The following is a 21,423-nucleotide window of genomic DNA, read 5'->3' as shown; positions in this document are numbered from 1 at the left end:
ACCTGCGTCTGGTTGTTCGTGTGTTGGTTTGTCAGCAGGTTTACACAAAAACTACCAAACAGATTTACACACAACTCGGATGGAGAGTGGATCACAACCCAGAATAGACCCCAGTAAATTTTGGTGAGGATTTAGGGATTTATTTGCCCTTTCTTTAAAGCTGATCTGTGCAACAAATTGTAGCAATTAACATCTATTAATCATTTGTATAGGCCCTGTGTAAGTGGATGGTAACAAGTTATATCCAACAACAACTTATCCTGCTAATTACCTGAAGAGGCATCATATCAAGCTAGATATCTAAGACATTTTGTGTAAAACATTCATTACTAATGTTATCATCAAAATGTTACAAAATAACCATTTTGCCGTTATATCAAAGCAGCTACATTTTGTGTTTCAGTAGCCGCGGCCTGTCCTTTGTCAGTATACCACCCCAGTCCAGACTGCTAGCCTAACAGCTAACGGAACTGCCTAGCCACACAGCTTCGACAGTTTGCAGCAGTTAGCGGTAACTCTGGTGATACGCTGCCCACCTTTTGTATGAATTTGAGAGGAGGACGATTCTTACTTTAAAGTTTTGTCCAAGAGTTCAACAGCTCTGCGTCTGCGCTGTGATATCTCCACTTTAATACTTGCAAAACGAATTGCATTAGCATCGGCTAAGGCTATCAGACAGGTACATTCTTCTTTCCTCGGGCCAGGTGTGCATTTCACATGACACATAATTCAGTGAGTGTGTCTTTTGGCTGACTCGCTGTGACTTGAACACGGGTATTTACCACTTTTCCGCTATAAGCGCTCTCAGGTACTGAAAATTTGGCAGTGATTGATTTGCGTGGTGTGAATTGCTCTGCGGGACTGATGTAATTCAGTCAGTACATGTAGAAATACTGAGCTCAGTGCCCAACCCTCCTGATTCAAACACTGATTATAGATTGTGTATAAGCATGCGCACAGCTCTATCACTGCCAACTTGAATTTGTCTGTTTTTTTTTTTTTAAATGGGGGGAGAAAAAAATCCCAACAATATAAACATGACAACAAAGTGTCTCTCCCGTGCAGACCTCTGCCTGATAAGCTTGTTAAAGTCTAATTAGTGTAACGAGAAGCTGGAAAATAAATAAACATAATTATCATATCAAATACATTAGCTGTTTGGGGGATGATAGACTAATTTGACAAACACTTTGTTCTTCTGCTTTCTTTTGGCTTATTCTCTCTCCCCACATGCCAATCACGCTCAATGCATCGCATCAGGACAGAGTTGGGAAGTGCAGGCTCATCAATCCTTGGCAAGCTAACACGCAAATTACACTGTGTCTGATCCTGCGAGCAACAATGCGACGAAACCCAGACCGAAACCCTTTAAAATTGCCTGCGAGCAGGGTAGAAGCCAGATCTCAGGTGAAACAGCTTCGAGAAGCAATCAGCGCCTCAACAATTACCTCTGGTGAATTGATTACATATTGATTGGGGGCAGCCAGACACCTGACCAGGGTGTGCAGATCCTCTGCACACACGGATCAACAGAGGCCTGCAGGACCTGACAAAGAAATGATGAAAACTACGTATGATGGTGGAGGATACAAAACACTTGAACGCCGTGACAGTCTTTCTCCTGTTCCAGTGGAGGAGGGAGAGCAGGAGAAAGGAGGGGCGATTCCATTATCAGCCAACATGTAGGCTCATGCCGCATGGCTTTACCCAACCAACCGTTGTCATGGCAGCAACTTGTCATGTCATCTGCGTCTCACCTTGAATGAATGGAGACCTGCGGGACACGTGCCCTCCCCCTGGGAGCGTGCACAGGGGGCGTAGTGGAAGTGCGTCAGCCCAACGAGCAGCTGGGGACACACCCACGGCAACCTGCTTTACTGTTTGTGTGCCTGCGTGTGTGTGTGTGTTTATGCGTATGTTTTTGCTTTCCTCTAAGAAGACAAGCGAAGCTGGCTTCCTCAGGACCGTTGTTGTCACTACAGGGACGACAACAACGGCAACAACAACATCAGTAGCAGAAGCCCTCGACCAGCTGCTGTATTCCACCAGCCCGCGATCTGAAGAGTCTCACCAATGATGTGGACATACTGCTAATCTGTGACGTGCAGGAAAAGTATCTGGGCAATAATGTGTCTGAAAAAAACCTGTGAAAATGTCAGTATCCGTGTGACTGTGGCAGTGTCAAAAGGGCACTATGTAGTCTTAAAGAAGGACCTCAAACTCGGTTATGAGGTAATAATACAGATATTTATTGCTTGAAAGGTGGCGGGGTCCACCAAATGTAAACAAAGCGAAACAGAATGGAATTGTGTTGTTCTCTAAGATCGGTTGGTTGAAAAACCAGTCGATGAAGATCTTTCTCTTCTGTCTCAGATTTCCCCTCCAAAGCTAGTGCATAATGCACCTTTAATGAGCAATAACTCCATCACGTCATGTTTACGATCATTCAGAATGAAAGCATGTTCATTTGAGCGGGAGACATTCAGTTAGGCTGATTTGGAAAACCCATTTCTTGTCAGCACGACGATCCTGCAGAAAATCCACAAAAAGTCATTCCTCCATTTGAGTAGTATTCCAAATACTATGTGAGGAGGCTGAGTTGTACATGTAGGTGTTTTTTTGCGCTTGTCACAATATCTTGTATCTCCCATCGTGTTCCTCTGCATTCACACTCACTCGGGCTCTCCTCACAAGATCCGGACGTCTTTTTTTTCCCCGCATCGCCTCTTGAAGTTGTCCGCGTCTCTCGAGTGTTTATAGAATGAATGCAAGATACTGCGTGCGTGTGTGTGTGTGCGCGTGTCTACAAGTTTGAGTGGGCTGAGGGGGTGATGAGGGGAGAGGAGGAAAGGCACGGCAGGTTTCCATGACAACAACTTTTTATTTGTGCTTCCTCAATGGCATTGGTGGAGGAGATAGATAGATAGATAGATAGATAGATAGATAGATAGATAGATAGATAGATAGATAGAAAGGAGACGGAGAGAGTCTGGTGGAGTTATTAGGAAAAGACAGGCTTAGTGGGCTGGGGTGGTGCATGGGCAGGCGGGGGTGGAGGAAGGCAGCAGAGTTGTATGGCTGCTTGCTTGCTTTGTCTAGAACAGAATGTCCTCTGTGTATGCACCCCTCCCATGATGGATGACAAGGAACCAACAACTTGCTCGCAGTCATCCAGAAATACCTTATGAACATAGTGACATCTGTGTCTGTCACTAGAATCTGATAAGAAGCAAGCGTGCCCCTCGAAAGGAAAACGGAACAATGAGAGTGTGTGCCTAAGCATTTAATGTGGGTGGGTGTTTGTGTGCTGACGCGAGTGTGTGTGTGTGTGTGTGTGTGTGTGTGTGTGTGTGTGCGTGTGTGTGTTTCAGAGCCAAGTAATCTGCCACTTTGTCCACGTCTCTCGTCTCAGCCCCAACAGACTAGGCTTCTGGTAAGATTTAAATTTAAAACATGATGCACAAGTGGTGTGCGACCTCGATCTCGTTTCTTCGGGTCGGGAGAAAGTGCCGCTCAAACTTCTATCTGCCCTCATTTAGTTTGATGGCGAGACCACATGAATCTGACGCCCACCTAGAGGCTGTGCAGTCGGCTGGGCCGAAAAAAAAATACAGTCGCAAAGCATCTGCAAGTAAACAAATGCACTGGTGTGAGTTTTGCAAGCACAGATGTGACAGACGAAAAGTGTGCAAATCATGCAACACGAATGCAAGCTGAAGAACTTAAGTGTGCTGCATGGTCTTGTTGTATTGATGAGGCTTTTTTTTTTTTTTTTTTTTAGTTAAGCTGCATGTAATTTGATAAATCGCCTCCAGTGATGTCACTCAATGTGGGTAAAACGTAGGCGGCAGGTTATGAAACACAGCCAACTGGTCTTACATTGCACTGCTCGATATGGGCACTTTGAAGAGTGGCGTTCCATCTCCTCCTTCCACTGCATTCATGTCACAACGCTGCTGTTGCCAGTTTGCGCACTCAGCTAATGTCGCCAATGCTGACGAGGACATTCTAACGTTAGCTAGCAAATGTTAGCTACCATTGCTAATGCAAGCTCACAAACTTTAATGTTGCTAACGCTAACGAGCTACCATCAGGGTAGCACAGTGTGCTGGGTGTGTACTGCAAAAACTGTTTCAGTTTTTCCGCTGTCAAAAACACGGACGTTGGCTTACAAACTTTGGTAGAATCTGGAACCAACTGTCAGAATTCTTATTTAGAGATAAATAAAACAATCATTTTGGACCAAATGATCATTTTAAAACGACTGCTTCGCAATCATGATAATGTTTTTTAAAGCAGAAGAGATCATTTTTATCCTGCACCTTTCATCAAGCTCCGTAGATGTGTTGTGCGCTTAAAAAACAATTTGTCTCCACAAAAATGTCACCTTCTTTGTTCAACACAAACCACACACTCAAAACCTGGTGCCTACATTACCCACAAAGCAACAGCTGCTGAGTGACATCACTGGAGGCAATTTATCAGATAACCTGCAGCTTTCTCTGAAACCACAAAATGACTACTTTTGTACTCCACTCCACAAGTTACTATTGATACCCTTTGATAGATTCACTGTGTATTTTTTTTTTAATCATTTTGAAAAGGTTAAATAAAAACTACAGATGAACATCAACGCTGAACATCAAATAATCCTCTCAGTCTGCTGAAAACTCTCGTTTGCCCTTATTTTGTTTGATTCTGAGCCGCGTGAATCATACGCCCACCTTGGGAATTGGAGTCAGACGGCCTAAAGACCATAGATTCAGTCGCTATTCATCTGCAGGATGCACAGATTAACCGGAGATATCCACTGTAATCTGTGCGCAAAACCACAGAGAACAAACACACACACAGACGCACAATGTATACAGTGGTATTCATTCTTTATCTCCCCATTGCTCACAGCTCTGTTTCATTCTCTCAACAACAATTTGGGCAACACGCACGCACGCACACACACACACAGACACACACGCACATACACGCACACACACACTGATAGACTGTCTATCTGTGTGGAGAATGACTCACCTCCTCCACCTGGAGTAGAGCCAAGCCTTTCTCGCCTCCTCCCCCTTCATCTGTGTGAGCCCTTCACTTCACTCACTCCAGCTCCACTATGGAAGCATTTCAATCATTCAAATTAGCTGTAATCACAGCCAAAGGCAAAGAGTGGGAATGGCGGCACGTCACTCTGCATACTCGAGAACACTTAATACATTGATTTTATATTGAGCATGCTGCGTTTGAAAAAAAAAAAGAAGAAGAAAAAAAAGAAAAAGGGAGCCGGGGAGGAAACAAATAAGCTATCCAGGCCAAGCCTTTTCTGCCACGCACAGTTCCGAGACAAAGGATGGGAGCGGGGATGAGAGGCCGGCTTCATAATGAGCAGGCGCTATAAGAGTCCTTTCAGTCTTCAGACCTGACATGTGAGAAGCAGTGTATCAGTGGCACCAGCTGCAGTCTTCACATAATGACACAAATTATTGGCTCGTTAATGGGCGGCTTGGCCTTGAGTGTTCAGCCCCGCAACGCCATTCTGAGAATAGGGGAGCACGGGATCAATCTCTGCCTCCTTGGACGTGGCTGTAAAAAAAAAAAACACAGGATGCATCCAAAGGACATCTCATCCACATCGCAGTGTCTCTCTCTCTCCCTCTCTTTCTAATCCATACTGATCCCTGGAGACTCATATTAGGAGACTCCTACACTCGCCCCTCCCACACACCTTCTCTCTCCCCCCCCCACACACACACACCACCCTCAGAACCACTATCTGTCCACCTCCACAGTCGGCCTGTGGACAAACCCAGAATAACAATGTGATCTCGCCTCTTAAAGGCACACGGGCAGCTTTTTTTTTTTTTTGCATCATTATCTTCCAGTTCAAGACTTCGCGTCATCCTCGCGATACAGATGTCCAGTGGAAATAAATCAAAAACAGCTCATGTGGGTAGAATTGTGTTACCTCTGGGATTCAGTTGGTATTCAAACAAGCAGCAACAAATAAATCATAGTTAAATAATCATGTGAGATAAACAAAGCTGTCACGCTCGACTGCTGGAGCACCATATCATCCGTGGAGTGTGTGTGTGTGTGTCTGTGTGTGTGTGTGGGGGGGGGGCATAGCCGTGGCCCCCAGAAGAGCAATCGACATCAAATACAGAGTCAAGAGCAGGACGCAGCACTTGCAGGCTGCAGTCAATGAAGCTAGAGCAGAAGAGGCGCTGGTCCAGACTCCAACTTGCAGGAAGGGAGCCAGCAATAGGTGTGCCTAGAGTGCCCCCTCCTGTCACATCAGTAACAATTACACAAATGACATGGCAAAAGCAGAAAACATAGTCAAAGATGTATAGTCAAAGATGAAAGCGTGCAACACACAACGTCTGATTGCTTCTTTGACAGACAGTTCCCCAGTGAAAAATAACTGACTCATTAAATCAACAGGTGCGCGCGGCTCAACATTAAAGCGTTCCCCTCTCAGACGTTTTCTTCAGCGTTAGGCATTCTTACTAAATACCTCTTCAGATCTGAGTTGCAGGCGCTCACCTGACTAAATCTGTCAGCGAGGCTCGACAGGCCGAACTCCACCACAATGGAAAACTGTGGTGTTGCACAGGAAGCCGAGAGGTGCACTGGTGTGTTGGTGTGTAGGAGGCGCCGAGGTAGAAAAAAAGGGTAGTTCAGAAGTTAGAGTGCTTACTGCAGCAGTATCTGCTTCTATTTTTAACCCCGACTGTGGTCTTTACTTTCTAATCTCAATTGCCTCCAGCAAAGTGTGTTTGATTCAGAGACGGCCCAGAATTTTTGCAAGTTTTAAAACAGCATGTTGCACAAATCTGTGTGTTCTCTGCCCAGCAGCCTGCACGTGTGTTTGTAGTTAACAATAAACCTTAGCTGTCTTTGTAGTGACTTTATCCTCATTACCAGTCAGACTTGGCTAATGATTAGAACTTGTTTGTCATTCAGCTCTAAATCATTTATTTTACACATACTGTATAATCTGTGCTGCACCTGGCTGAGGCACCACTGAATATGCAATGTGTCGAGTTGTGTGTCTAGTTTCCTTCGAGCCTAAAGTTCAGAAAAGTGTGCAGCAACTTTTTATGCAACAACAAAGGCCCCTGCAGGGAATTTTATCAAGATCCAGTGCTGTCACCTGGTGGACTCAGGTAGAATAGCAGGAGTATGTTTACAACTAAAAACAAATTTGAAGTATTTATTGACGTTTAAGGAAAAGATTTGAGGAAATAGTGCATTACAAACCATCGATTACTTGTGGTGGAAGGAGTGTTTGTACAGTTTACTTGATTAAAAGTAGCAAAAAAAATGTATATATAGGCTGCAAGTAAATATCTGTATAATTTCAATATACTTATAATTTCAACTATTCGTCTTAATGTTGGGTATATTTATGTATGATGTACTTTATTTTATTAACTGATAATAACATTTTACATGTCTGCTCTTAATCTGAAAGGTAAAAGTTGCAAGTGTGCAATTAATTTCTTGAGTAATTTACCCCTGAAGTGTAATGCAGTACAAGTACAACCATCCACCTTACAAATACAAGAGTGTTTGTACTGTACAATGTTACATTCTACTACTGATTATGTCTCCAGGCCTTTTTACATGTTATAGCAGGATTAACACAGTTGTTACAAAAAAACAAAACAAAACAAAAAAAACAAAAAAACAAAAAAAAACCAAAGAAGTGATGTCTGTACTCTGTATCAGGTGAGTCATCTCCAGGGCCCAGGCGTTTTCATGCAGGCTCGGTGGCAAAGCCTTGGCCTACCAGGACACTGAAATGGAACAGAGCCACCGTTGATAATATTAGCTCCACCTGTGCCCCAAATCAAAAATATCTGAACCCCCCCCTGCTGTTTTTCAGTGGTGCTATATTTAATGAACTGTGACTGAGCTGAGTAGCTCTCATTAAACCACGGTGGAGCTCTTACCAGTAGTTGTTCCCAGCTGTCCACACTGCAGGATTAGCTTGATGAAGGTAACATTAGCACTAATACTGAAATGACAGTCTCGCTTTAGCTTGATTTTTACCAGCTGGAGTAGCCAGAATATTCTTGGCTGTTTGGTTAGCTACAGCATTACCAACATAGAAGTTTCTTTATTAGCTCAAAACAATGTAGCTGTTAACAGCTAACAGTTAACTACGTTAGCTGCTACGACTGCTTGTTTTCATGTTTAAGTTAGCATAATGTAGCCAGGGCTAAATATGTTAAACACAACTTCCACTGCCTCATTAATATAAGCTAACATCAACATTGTAGTGACCGAGGAATATTAGCATAATTGTTAGCCACACTGTAGGGATGAAAATGCATGTTAAAAATTGGGCTTAACAGTTTGCTATTAGCTGCTAAAACTACTTGTTTTCACGATTGAAGTTAGCATAATGTAGCCAGGGCTAAAGATGTTAAACGTGACTTTCACTGCCTTCAGTAATACAAGCTAACATCAACATGACAGTGATGGAGGAATATTAGCAAAGCTGTTAGCTACACTGTGTAAGGCTTTATGACGAAAACATGTTGCAGGAAAAATGCTAATCTGCTGTAGGTGGAAGGTGGATATGCAGGTGGATCATCTCAAGAAGGTAACTTAAGGGATAGCAATGAGAACAGTGTCAACAGACAGTCTTTCATGGGGCTTATAATGAATATCTGTATAAAGAGGCCTACAGGATGCAATCATGATATTTTCAATAACTGTCTGTTTTCATTGGTTATTGCTTTTTGTTTTTGCTACATTTCAGGAGTCAGGGATTGTATGGAGATCCACAGAGCCAGCTAGCTGCTGTATAACCACCCTGGTGAGTATCAGTAATGTAACCTAAGTAGGTTGTTGTAGCATTTGCACTGTTAATGTGCAGCTATGCTGAAATGTGAAAAGTCCTCACCATGCTTTGTTACGACAGTTTCTGGAAACTCTAAAAGCACTTACCCTCGTTCATTAGTGGGATAAATGTTCAACATCCCTTTAAATCCACTACATTACAAAATATGGTAGGAAAAGGATGCTCCAGTGTTTAATTTAACTTAGTTGTAGAAGTTCAAAAGTTACAGTTAATAGAGTCAGAAGCATGCTTACATTGTCCTTCGAACAGATTCAAAATCTTCTATGATGGGACACTGACTTGTAGTAGGGAGAGTTTCCCCTATCTGTCTCACTCAAATACCTGTTCTTGAACCCTGTAACCTGGATATGATCATACACGGAAATTGCATTGTTTCGCACACCAACTTTGAGAAACCGTTTTCTGCTGCTCTGCCTCAAGTCTGTGAGTTTCCTGATGGAACCCTTACTAATAGCTACTACTGTTAACTGTAGCCACAGTAAATAGCGGGGAATGCTGGAGGGGAGTGCTGCCATGATGTGCATCAGATCCAGGTTAGCAGGCAATGAAACTGGGCTCAGCAGGCTGTCTATATTTAAAGTGTATTGCTGTCTATACTGATGTGTGGATTTGGATGACTCTCACTCTTGAATCAGTATGATATATTCTGGTTATGCTGAAGGCCCTCCTGAGTGAAAAACCATGAGTTGGGCATTTTGGTGCTTGAAATATGGGCATGCAGCACCACTAGTTATTTTAAGGGCCTTGAAAACAGCTCAATAAAAGTTTGGAAGTAAGTTTCAGGGCAGAAGACTGTAGGGCCAGTATCAAGTAGCCATTAGAAGAGCTATATCTTGGGGTCGTAGTGGATGCTTCATTGCTTGGCTTGGCCTTGCTTCCAGTTCATAAGAAATATTACCTTTTTATTTAGCAAAACTCTCCAAATGGTTTTATAGCATTTATTATTATTATTATTATTATTATTATTATTATTATTATTATTGTTATATATGTAAATATATCTGCAGTGTACATATAGAGTACATGCTGCCTGTATTGTGTTTAATAATACAGCCATAATTAAAATCATGTAAGTAATGGAAATGGCCTGACGGTGGCGCAAAAGTCAAAGTAACAAAATGTAAAAGGCTTCTTCCTGATGTGAACATTAATACACCAAAAGCTCAAAGCTACTTAAAACCATTATTATATTATTTGAGATATCGTGTTAACAAAAGTGTTGTAATGTACCCAACCAAAAGACTAAGGTGCATCACTGTTACCTATGGATGCAAAAAAATGGGTACAAATTAATGTAATACCATCAGTGTTGATTGAGGTATAATATGGGGTTGCAACCTAGAGAACTGTTAAAGAAAAAGGGTTTTTATATTCCCATGTAGTCAGAGTAATCAGTTTGAATTCCCCTGTCTCTCCTCCACACACGTGATAATACTTATCATTGCTTTCAAGTTTGGAGCTTATAAAAAGGCAGATGAAAGTTTCAAGAAGTGAAAAGTGAACCTGTATCAATACAGTTTCATCACAAGGAGGCAGTGTTGTCTTTTGTGTGTGATTTTAATTCATGCTCAAACAGGAATGAACAGAGGCACTGAGAGAACATGGCGAGACAAGCAGCAGTTTATCATTTAACAAAGATGCCACGATACAAACTTAGAGGATCCTGTGTTCTCATTTTGTCAAGTCAAGAAGAAGATACACAAAGTGTAAAGTAATGTTGGATTTAAGAGCAGGAGGACAGAAAGCATCTAGTTAAACATATATCGAACCTAATAAACAGCATCAAATCTCCATTTCTGATTCGTCTGATTTCTAGCCATACTATATAAGCCTATTTGTAATATAAAGTTTTTTATTGACAAAGTTTTAGTAGCAGAATTAAATCAGCTATACCATTAAAAGTCAAAATAGGTCTCGGTTCTAATTAAAAGCAAATCACATTTGTATTTTCAATTTTTTTAACTTCCCAAATAAAACAAATCTTTTTATCTTTGTGACGTCTTTGAAGTCCCAACTTTGGTCTGACAGTGTAATTGCTGGGATTCACAGTTAAGCTTCAGTCGTATGCGACACAAATTCAGATTCATAAATTGTGATTTGATCAGTCAGTCGTTACTTTTTTCCCATGATGTTCAATCGTTGAATTGATCCAGCTTCTGTAGTCAGGAATCTTTGTGAAGACATAGATAGGCTGGTCATCTCTTTCTTGTGATTTGGACTTGAAGGACACCACTCCGTATGCCTTTCCATCCTCGCAGACCAGTGGACCACCAGAGTCTCCCTGGAGGTACATACACAATATGCAGTGAGGGCTTCAACAGTAATCATTTATCATTGTTGACCAATGTTTGTTTTGTCCATGGTATGCTACAAAAATGTACGTACTCTGTCCGGTCCATTTATTCCCTCAGAGCAGTACCAGTTACTCTCAGCACACTGCTTATCTTCGTAGAGTGTTACATTGACTTCCATGAGAACATCAGACCCATATTCATTGTCGTCAGAAGTTTTTCCCCAGCCAGTGACTAGACATGATTTTGGCAGAGAGTCACCTTCATCTGCGAGAGCAATGCCTTTCACATTTTTGTTGAACTTCGCCTTGGAGCTCAACTTGAGGACAGAGAGATAAATATAAATATAAACATAAATATATAACCTGTATATATAATACATAAATAAATACACACACACACACACACACACACAAGGTATAATTGTAATCTGCACAGGATTCTAGTATTCATTGTTTATTGTGTTCAATAATGCATTTGGAAATAGAATAATGGAAATATGTATATTATGTATTTTTCTTTTACCTTAAGAAGCATTATGTCATTGAGGTAAGCTAGTTGACTGTAGTTTTCATGTGGAAATGCTTGTTCCACAGACACATGCTGTACCCCACTTTGGTTATGGTAATTGTGAACTCCCAGCAAGACTTTGTAGGACCTGGAATGATTGAATGAAGTGCAAGAAGGTTATCAAGGAATATTTGTCACAGCATTGTTTTCATAGAATACAATTAATTTAAAGACTTATTTGAGGATGAGGAATCAATTGTTGGCATATTTTGAATTTAAGTCTCAAGTCATGGTTCTCCGAGTAGATCAGCATAAATGAGTTAAACTCACTCGGCCTTGCAATGGGCTGCAGTCAACACAAACTCCTCATTCAGAAGGAAGCCGTCACACGTTTTTGTGTCTTTCCCCATTTTCCTCTCCAGAATCACCATGTATGGCCTGCTATGCGGCACAGCCTCTTTGCCTCCGATGATTTCCCCCGTGTGAACTGAGAAAAAAAGGATGCTTCATACACGTTTAAACTAAAGAGACCAAAGAAACTAAAACAAACCTTGTTATCTTTGTAAACTGCATGTCTCAAAGTCCTGTATGTGGAATATTCCCCATGTACTTGGTTTTCTTTAAAATGCATACTATAACCTGTGTGAAACAGTAAAATAACACCATGAAAAAACAAAACTTACCTTGGCGATCAAGAGTCAGCGCAAGTATCAGTAGCACCAGTTCACAGTGGCTGAACATGGTGAGGTTGCGCTCCAGCCGAACTACTGAAGAGCTGTGGCGCACCTCACTGACAACATCAGTTCTTATATGCTTCTAAGCATGAGGCAGAAAAGGAAGTGTTTTCAGTCATCAGTGCATGTGATCAATTCATGTAAATGATGTGGGTTTAAACACCTCCACATCTCTATCAACTCCAGAGCATAATACAAATTTGATTTTCATAGCACTATTCATAAAATTCTGTTGACAGTGTTTAACTAAATCTGTGGTTGGTAAGTTATTCTTGAAGCAATTGTGTTATTAAAAATCTCTTAACGTCCCAACAACAATCAATAAATCAAAGGCTCTGACGAATAAAATAAAAATCATGTACACGTGGCTGTTGAAGAGCTTTTGATAAGCACATTGAATCATCTCATTCAACTTATATGAATGGATTTGAACCTGCTGGCTATGAACACACCTGCCTGCCTGTTTGACAGTCATTGTGTGTGACTGGCAGATATATTGCTAAAGCTATTAGTGAGCTTGTCACAGAAAAGTGGAAGACAAATGTGACTGCGGCGAGTACAAGCGATAGCCTTGTTCAGTGTTCACACTCAAGATGACCATGTTAGGACTTCTTAAATGTGAGACATGAGGTAATGCTGGATATGGGTAGCGATGACTGTACACAGCCCTTGAGCCTGTTGTTCAGCATTTCGCTAACTCAGAAGCATAAAGCACACGCACCATCCCCTGCCACAGAACTAGTGAACGACTGGTGTTCAGCTGCTGATCCAGAAGCACAAAGCACACAGCCCTTGAGCCAAAAAACAGAGCTGTTACAGTAGAAATGGGCTTGTTCAGCAGCTAATGGTAGCACAAAGCACAGCCCTGTCAGTAGTAACTGTGACACAAGGAAGCCTTTTTGGACTGATGCATGTTGGTGACAGTTGTTGTGCTTGTGTCTTTATGATTGTTGCATTTAACAGAATGATTATTTATGTTTTATTAAACTGAAAAGTCTATGGGAGCTTGTAGAATGTAGCAAACTAGCCACTAACACAAATATCCCTGCTGGGCTTCAGGAGCTACTGGGCCGAGGTCTCTCTGAGGTCACACAGTCCCAAAGGAAACATTATCCTAGTTTTGTCAAGTCATGAGATTATTAGCCTTACTGTGTATGTGCTAAGTCTGTGTGATCTAACAGTAGCCCCTCGTTTTCATTGTAAGGGTTTTTCACAGTGCTTAAACTTTCAGTCCTCCATTCTTGGTGCTTTTCAATCAAAGTCTATTCCATTTTAAAAAGGAAGGTTCTGTCGTCCATTTTAATTCATTGGAAAAACATTGTTAAGTGTTCTCTGATTCCAGAGCACTCTGCATCTCATGTTTCAAGGTGTTCATTGAAAACATCCGTTTGAAATGGTGCTGCATCGCTTATCTTGTTCGCGATCAGTAGAGGGTAAGATTAATATAGTCACTATCTCCATTTCCTGAGCTATGAAACTTCTTTGAGGTTTTACTTTCAAGGCCTGTCACAGGTCAGAGAACATTGTGTGCCGTTCTCTTCTTCATCATACTAAAAAACATTCAGTTAACGTATGCAAATTAGTGTATTGGACTGGCAAGTAAAACAGGGATGAGTGAACGGGGGCTTTAGTTAAATATCATTATTGAACGAATAGAAATGTAATTGAATGTAAAACAAGATGTTTTTCCTCTGTATTATAATGTTAAAACACCCCAAATACTTCTACAATAGCTATGAGCTCTGTTATAACAAATATAAATTTACCACTGAACTTAAGTAGATCCACAAGTGTAATGTGATGGCAATGGTAGACAAGTTAAGGGCTAAGCTCAGGACTGGATTCAATTATCCTTTCATTTGTCTGGGGCAGATAAACCCCCGTATTTCCAAAGCCCATTTGGAGAAGCGTGTGAGTAGGGGAGGCCTCAGCCTTCCAGTATTTAAGCACTATTAGTGGGCTGCGAATGCGACAGCTCTCACTTTCTGGCGGTGGGGCATTCCTGATAGCGACCAGCCTGATATCTCCCCACTCTGATTCAAAATTGAATATCTCCCAGTGCCACTCTTTTCAGTAGCACTGGGAGAGAGCAGCTTCCCTACAAACTAGTTGGTCATCACTTCACTTTCAGCCCCTGTGTCAGACGAACTGTGGGAGGAGGGCTTGTCCAGAATACAGAGTTGCTGTATTAGTTCTAGATACAGATTAATTCAATTTAAGGTCCTATACATACTGCATAACTCCAAAACCAAACTCACTGCCTTTCTATTGCCAAGATGGAACATATTGGTTTTGATAAAGGGAATGCACAAAACTACTTCCTGAGGGTGTGGTAACCATTGTTGTTATGCTAGATTAGACTTGGTTGTTTGAATTGTAACTCTTGCTGCTATGTCTTTACTCCGAGTCAAACTGACTTTGCAACATGACTGATACTCTGGCAGTCATGCACCTGTCTGTATTTGGTTTAGAGGTTGTTTTTTTTTTGTATGCCTACTTTATCTGTTTTGAAAAAACTAAAAATAAAATATATAAACAATGACACAGCCCATTCCTTAGGAAATCATTCTGGTTACTATTATTGGTAGTTAGCTAGTTAGCTGGGCATGCTACCCTTTGCTGTTAACATTGGAGAAGATCCAACAGTTGAATCTATTCCTTACATGTCTGCTATCATGTTTTTAGTTTTGGAAAGATGATTTCATTGAATACACCACTCTCCAAACTCCAGAGTAGAGTATCTATCGCTATCTGTGCTGGATATTTACTATAAGTAGAGCAGCCTCTGATTCCCACGTACTCTGTTTTCTTGTTTATCAAAAGTGTTGGTCGCTCACAGTCGTGTGAAATTGTGTTGCGGTGTTTATCTCGTTTTTAATCATCAGGAAGTATTGATTACTATCGTGAACCATTTCCTTTTTGTTAAGCAACAGTAAATCCCTTTGTCTCGTGTTCTTTGAGGGCTTACTTTCAGTTATATATGTTCGCAAGGCATATCGGATCCCATTCCCTTTTCTTACTTAACTACAAAAAAACACAGAAGAAAGTTAGCATAGCTTTTAACCACACTTTGTAGGGCTGAAAAATGCACTACTATAATTGTTTCATGATTAAAGTTGGCACAAAGTAGCCAGGGCTAAAGATGTTGACCATAACGTTTACTGCCTTTGTTTATATAAGCTAACATCAACATTATAGTGACGGAGGAATATTAGCTGTTAGCTACACTGTGTAGGACTTAATAATGAAAACATGTGGCAGGAAAAAGGCTTATCTGCTGTAGGTGGAAGGTGGAAATGCAGGTGGATCATCTTAAGGGATAGCAATGAGAACAATGTCAACAGACAGTCATTTCAGGAGTTGGGGATGGTATTGAGATCCACAGAGCCAGCTTGTTGCTGTATAACCACCCTGGTGAGTATCAGTAATGTAACTTAAGTAGGTTGTTGTAGTGTTTGCACTGTTAATGTCCAGCTATGCTGAAATGTGAAAAGTCCTCACCATGCTTTGTTACGACAGTTTATGGAAACTCTAAAAGCACTTACCCTCGTTCATTAGTGGGATAAATGTTCAACATCCCCTTAAATCCACTACAATACAAAATGTAGTAGGAATAGGATGCTGCAGTGTTTAATTTAACTTAGTTGTAGAAGTTCAAAAGTTACCCTTAATAGAATCAGAAGCATGCTTATATTGTCCTTCATGTCTGTGTTTTACCTTTTTAAAAGTTTTTAACAGTTCATTGCTTGGCTTGGCCTTGCCTCCAGTTCATAAGAAATATTACCTTTTTATTTAGCAAAACTCTCCAAATGGTCATATAGCATGTATTATTATTATATACACTATATTACCAAAAGTATTCGCTCACCCATTCAAATGATCAGAATCAGGTGTTCTAATCACTTGGCCTGGCCCCAGGTGTATAAATTCAAGCACTCAGGCATGCAGACTGTGAAACAAGACATTTGTGAAAGAATGGGCCGCTCTCAGGAGCTCAGTGAATTCCAGCGTGGAACTGTCATAGGATGCCACTTGTGCAACAAATCCAGTCGTGAAATTTCCTCGCTCCTAAATATTCCACAGTCAACTGTCAGCTCTATTATAACAAAATGGAAGCGTTTGGGAACAACAGCAACTCAGCCACGAAGTGGTAGGCCACGTAAAGTGACGGAGAGGGGTCAGCGGATGCTGAAGCGCATAGTGCAAAGAGGTCGCCGACTTTCTGCACAGTCAATTGCTAGAGAGCTACAAACTTCATGTGACCTTCAGATTAGCCCAAGTACAGTACGCAGAGAGCTTCATGGAATGGGTTTCCATGGCCTCTAGAGCAGTGGAGACGCGTTCTCTGGAGTGATGAATCACGCTTTTCCATCTGGCAATCTGATGGACGAGTCTGGGTTTGGAGGTTGCCAGGAGAACGGTACATTTCAGATTGCATTGTGCCAACTGTGAAATTTGGTGGAGGAGGAATTATGGTATGGGGTTGTTTTTCAGGAGCTGGGCTTGGCCCCTTAGTTCCAGTGAAAGGAACATTGAATGCTTCAGGATACCAAAACATTTTGGACAATTCCATGCTCCCAACCTTGTGGGAACAGTTTGGAGCGGGCCCCTTCCTCTTCCAACATGACTGTGCACCAGTGCACAAAGCAAGGTCCATAAAGACGTGGATGACAGAGTCTGGTGTGGATGAACTTGACTGGCCTGCACAGAGTCCTGACCTGAACCCGATAGAACACCTTTGGGATGAATTAGAGCGGAGACTGAGAGCCAGGCCTTCTCGACCAACATCAGTGTGTGACCTCACCAATGCGCTTTTGGAAGAATGGTCAAAAATTCCTATAAACACTCTCCTCAACCTTGTGGACAGTCTTCCCAGAAGAGTTGAAGCTGTAATAGCTGCAAAAGGTGGACCGACATCATATTGAATTCTATGAGTTAGGAATGGGATGGCACTTCAGTTCATAGAATGAGTAAAGGCAGGTGAGCGAATACTTTTGGTAATATAGTGTATGTAAATATATCTACAGTATACATATGGAGTACATGCTGCCTGTAGTGTGTTTAATAATACAGCCATAATTAAAATCATGTAAGTAATGGAAATGGCCTGACGGTGGCGCAAAAGTCAAAGTAACAAAATGTAAAAGGCTTCTTCCTGATGTGAACATTAATACACCAAAAGCACAAAGCTACTTAAAACCATTATTATATTATTTGAGATATCGTGTTGACAAAAGGGTTCAACGTACCCAACCAAAAGACTAAGGTGCATCACTGTTACCTACGGATGCAAATAATGTGTTTAATCATTTTACCTTAATTAAAATCAGACCTGTACCAGGAATATAAAACACATGAAATAGAGAATCTCACAATGTGGGTACAAATTAATGTAATACCATCAGTGTAGATGTGTAAAACACCAATATTAATTGAGGTATAATATGGGGTTGCAACCTAGAGAACTGTTAAATAAAAAGGGTTTTTATATTCTCATGTAGTCAGAGTAATCCGTTTGAATTCCCCAGTGTCTCCCTCACACAAGTAATAACACTTATCATTGCCTTAAAGTTTAGAGCTTATAAAAAGGCAGATGAAAGTTTGTGAAAAGTGAACCTGCATCAATACAGTTTCATCACAAGGAGGCAGTGTTGTCTTTTGTGTGTGATTTTAATTCATGCTCAAACAGGAATGAACAGAGGCACTGAGAGAACATGGCGAGACAAACAGCAGTTTATCATTTAAAAAAGATGCTACGATACAAATTTAGAGGATCCTGTGTTCTCATTTTGTCAAGTCAAGAAGAAGATATACGAAGTGTAAAGTAATGTTGGATTTAAGAGCAGGAGGACAGAAAGCATCTAGTTTAACATATATAGAACCTAATTTACAGCATCAAATCTACATTTAAATGTACTATTACTATACTATTTATAGTGTATTTATAATGTTCTGATTAAAAGCAAATCAAATTCATGTTTTAATTTTTTTTTTTTTTTTTTTAACATTCCAAACATCATTTGTAATAATCATGTTATTGTGACGTCTGTGTGAAGTCCCGACTTTGGTCTGACAGACTAATTGCTTTGGATTTAGTCTGAAAATGAACAGTTCAGCTTCAGTATAATGTGCATAAATTTGAATGTTTTTTCCCATGATGCTCGATCATGGAAATGATCCAGCTTCTGTAGTCAGGAATCTTTGTGAAGACATAGATAGGCTGGTCATCTGTTTTGTTTAATTTGATCTTGAAGGACACCACTCCGTATGCCTTTCCATCCTCGCAGACCAGTGGACTACCAGAGTCTCCCTGGAGGTACATACACAATATGCAGTGAGGGCTTCAATAGTGAATCATTTGTCATTGTTGACCAATGTTTGTTTTGTCCATATGTTACAAAAATGTACATACTTGGCCCGGCCCAGTTTCTCCCACAGAGCAGTACCAGTTCCTCTCAGCACACTGCTCATCGTCAACGAGTGTTACATTGACTTCCATGAGAACATCAGACCCATATTCATTGGCGTCAGAAGTTTTTCCCCAGCCAGAGACTAGACATGAATTTGGCGGAGAGTCACCTTCGTCTGCAAGAGCGATGCCTTTCACATTTTTGTTGAACTTCACCTTGGAGCTCAACTTGAGGACACAAAGAGATAAATATACATATACAAGGTACAACTGTAATTTCTACAGGATTCTGGTATTCATTGTTTAATGTGTTCAATAATGCATTTGGAAATGGAATAATGAAAATCAAAAGAAAGGGAAAAAAAAGGCCAAACCAAATAATTGTTTTTTTCTTCCTTTTACCTGAAGAAGCATTATGTTATTGAGGTAAGTCAGCTGACTGTAGTTTTCATGTGGAAATGCTTGTTCCACAGACACATGCTTTACCCCATTTTGGTTATGGACATTGTCAACTCCCAGCCAGACTTTGTAGGACCTGGAATGATTAAATGAAGCACAAGAAGGTTATCAAGGAGTTTTTGTCCACAGCATTGTTTTCATAGAATACAATTTATTTATAGGGTTATTTGACAATTAGGGAATTAATTGTTGGTGTGTTTTCAATTGAGGTCTCAAGCCATGCATCAAAGTTGTCTTATTCCAAGTAGATCAACGTAACTGAGTTAAACTCACTCGGCCTTGCAATGGGCTGCAGTCAACACAAACTCTTCGTTCAGAAGGAAGCCGTCACAGGTTTTTCTGTCATTCCCCTTTTTCCTCTCCAGAATCACCATGTATGGCCTGCTATGCGGCACAGCCTCTTTGCCTCCGATGACCGTATGAACTGAGAAAAAAAGGGATGCATCATACACATTTAAACCAAAGAAACTAAAACAAACCCTGTTATCTTTGTACTCTGCATGTCTCACAGTAATGAATGTTGAATATTCTGCTATAACCTGTGTGAAACAGTAAAGTAACGCCATGAAAAAACTTACCTTGACGATCAAGAGTCAGCGCAAGTATGAGTAGCACCAGTTCACAGTGGCTGAACATGGTGAGGTTGCGCTTCAGTCGAACTACTGAAGAGCTGTGGCGCACCTCACTGACAACATCAGTTCTTATATGCTTCCATGCATGAGGCAGTTAGTCTGTTTTCAGTCATCAGCGCATGTCATCAATTCATGTAAATGATGTGGGTTTAAACACCTCCACATCTCTATCAACTCCAGAGCATGATACAAATTTGATTTTCATAGTGCTATTCGTAAATTCTGTTGACGGTGTTTAACTAAATCTGTTGTTGGTAAGTTTTCTTGAAGCAATTTTGTCATTGAAAATCTCTTAATGTCCTGGCAACAATCAATAAATCAAAGGCTCTGACGAATAAAATAAAAATCATGTACACATGGCTGTTGAAGAGCTTTTGATAAGCACATAGAATCATCTCATTCAGCTTATATGAATGGATTTGAACCTGCTGGCTACGAACACACCTGCCTGCCTGTGCGCAGTCATTGTGCTTGACTGGCAGATATATTGCTAAAGCTATTAGTGAGCTTGTCACACAAAAGTGGAAGAGAAATGTGACAGCCATTTTTAAAAAAATCTGCATCTCATGTTTCAGTGTATTCATTGAAAACATCCGTTTGAAATGGTGCTGCATCGCTTATCTTGTTCGCGATCAGTAGAGGGTAAGATTAATATAGTCACTTTTTCCATTTCCTGAACTATGAAACTCCTTTGAGGTTTTACTTCGAGGCCTGTCACATGCCAGAGAACATGGTGGCCTTTAGTTAAATATTGTTAATAAAAGAATAGAAATGTAATAAAATGTAAAACAAGATGTTGTTTTTCTACTGTATTATAATGTTAAAACGCTCCATATACTCCCACAATAGCTATGAGCTCTGTTATAACAAATCTAAATTTACCACTGAACATAAGTAGATATAACTGATCCACAAGGATAATGTGATGGCAAAGTGACTGACTATTACAGGTAGTCAGCCTATTGAGGGACCACCGTGACGGGCAAGTTTATTGTTCAAAAAGATGGTACATGAACCTGAACCCAGAAAAAGCATATATCTACAATAATCCCTGAAGTTAATTCGGTAAAATATTGTTTAAAACACGTTGTTCTACTTTTGTCATGTCATAAATCAGTGCATATCTAAGCTTTAAACGAAATAATTCTCAAACTAAATGAAACCTGAAATGTTAAACAGACTGCAGTTAGTTAAGTTTCTAATGAGCTTCTACCTAAGCTATGTGATATGCACCGATTGTGTCAGATCCAACAGTATTGTCTTTTGTATTTTTTTTTTTTTTTTTTTTTTTTTTTAGATGCATGCCAGGTCGGCTTTTTCTCAGGGTTAGTGTCAGTACCTGACAATATTGCACATAGCAGCATTAATAACAGCTTAACATTACTCCCATGGAATGCTTTCTGGAAACTGGTGTCCCAGTGCAAATTGGATTTCTCAGGTTTTTCAAGCACCTTTCACTCGTAGGGCGAGAGGGGTTGCTATTCTTTTTCGCAAAAACGTTACTTTTCGC

The 21,423-nt window shown here is 40.7% G+C and overlaps 2 protein-coding genes across 2 annotated transcripts; both read right to left on the bottom strand.

Annotated features, from left to right (window-relative positions):
- Nucleotides 1-9,921: 9,921 nt before the first annotated feature.
- Nucleotides 9,922-14,929, bottom strand: LOC119028793 (granzyme B(G,H)-like). The gene is made up of 5 exons (XM_037115060.1): nt 12,363-14,929; nt 12,010-12,166; nt 11,695-11,827; nt 11,264-11,488; nt 9,922-11,159 (listed from the first exon to the last, which is right to left on the bottom strand). The coding sequence occupies exons 1-5, from the start codon at nt 12,418-12,420 to the stop codon at nt 10,980-10,982; spliced, it is 753 nt and encodes a 250-aa protein (XP_036970955.1). The 5' UTR covers nt 12,421-14,929; the 3' UTR covers nt 9,922-10,979.
- LOC119028702 (cathepsin G-like) lies at nt 10,355-21,191 on the bottom strand. Its single transcript, XM_037114949.1, has 6 exons — nt 19,860-21,191; nt 19,555-19,705; nt 19,225-19,357; nt 18,826-19,050; nt 18,030-18,723; nt 10,355-10,381 (listed from the first exon to the last, which is right to left on the bottom strand). Exons 1-5 carry the CDS (start codon nt 19,915-19,917, stop codon nt 18,532-18,534), a joined length of 759 nt encoding a protein of 252 aa, XP_036970844.1. The 5' UTR covers nt 19,918-21,191; the 3' UTR covers nt 10,355-10,381; nt 18,030-18,531.
- Between the last annotated feature and the right edge of the window lie 232 nt (nt 21,192-21,423).

Source organism: Acanthopagrus latus, chromosome 11 (assembly GCF_904848185.1).
Source record: "Acanthopagrus latus isolate v.2019 chromosome 11, fAcaLat1.1, whole genome shotgun sequence".
NCBI classification, from domain to species: Eukaryota; Metazoa; Chordata; class Actinopteri; order Spariformes; family Sparidae; genus Acanthopagrus; species Acanthopagrus latus.
The sequence above is the reverse complement of the archived record's forward strand: the minus strand, read 5'-3'. Positions and strand labels throughout refer to the sequence as shown.

Bases quoted from the DNA above. Each gene is read 5' to 3' on its own strand.
- LOC119028702 (XM_037114949.1), bottom strand. From the start codon at position 19,917: ATGTTCAGCCACTGTGAACTGGTGCTACTCATACTTGCGCTGACTCTT. The intron at 19,051-19,224 runs GTAAAAGGAAGA...TGTGTCCTCAAG, and splicing joins ATAACATAATGCTTCTTCAG to TTGAGCTCCAAGGTGAAGTT. The intron at 18,724-18,825 runs GTATGTACATTT...ATGTACCTCCAG, and splicing joins GAGAAACTGGGCCGGGCCAA to GGAGACTCTGGTAGTCCACT.
- LOC119028793 (XM_037115060.1), bottom strand. From the start codon at position 12,420: ATGTTCAGCCACTGTGAACTGGTGCTACTGATACTTGCGCTGACTCTT. The intron at 12,167-12,362 runs GTAAGTTTTGTT...TTTTTTTCTCAG, and splicing joins GCTGACTCTTGATCGCCAAG to TTCACACGGGGGAAATCATC. The intron at 11,828-12,009 runs GTGAGTTTAACT...CAATCATTCCAG, and splicing joins GCAGCCCATTGCAAGGCCGA to GTCCTACAAAGTCTTGCTGG.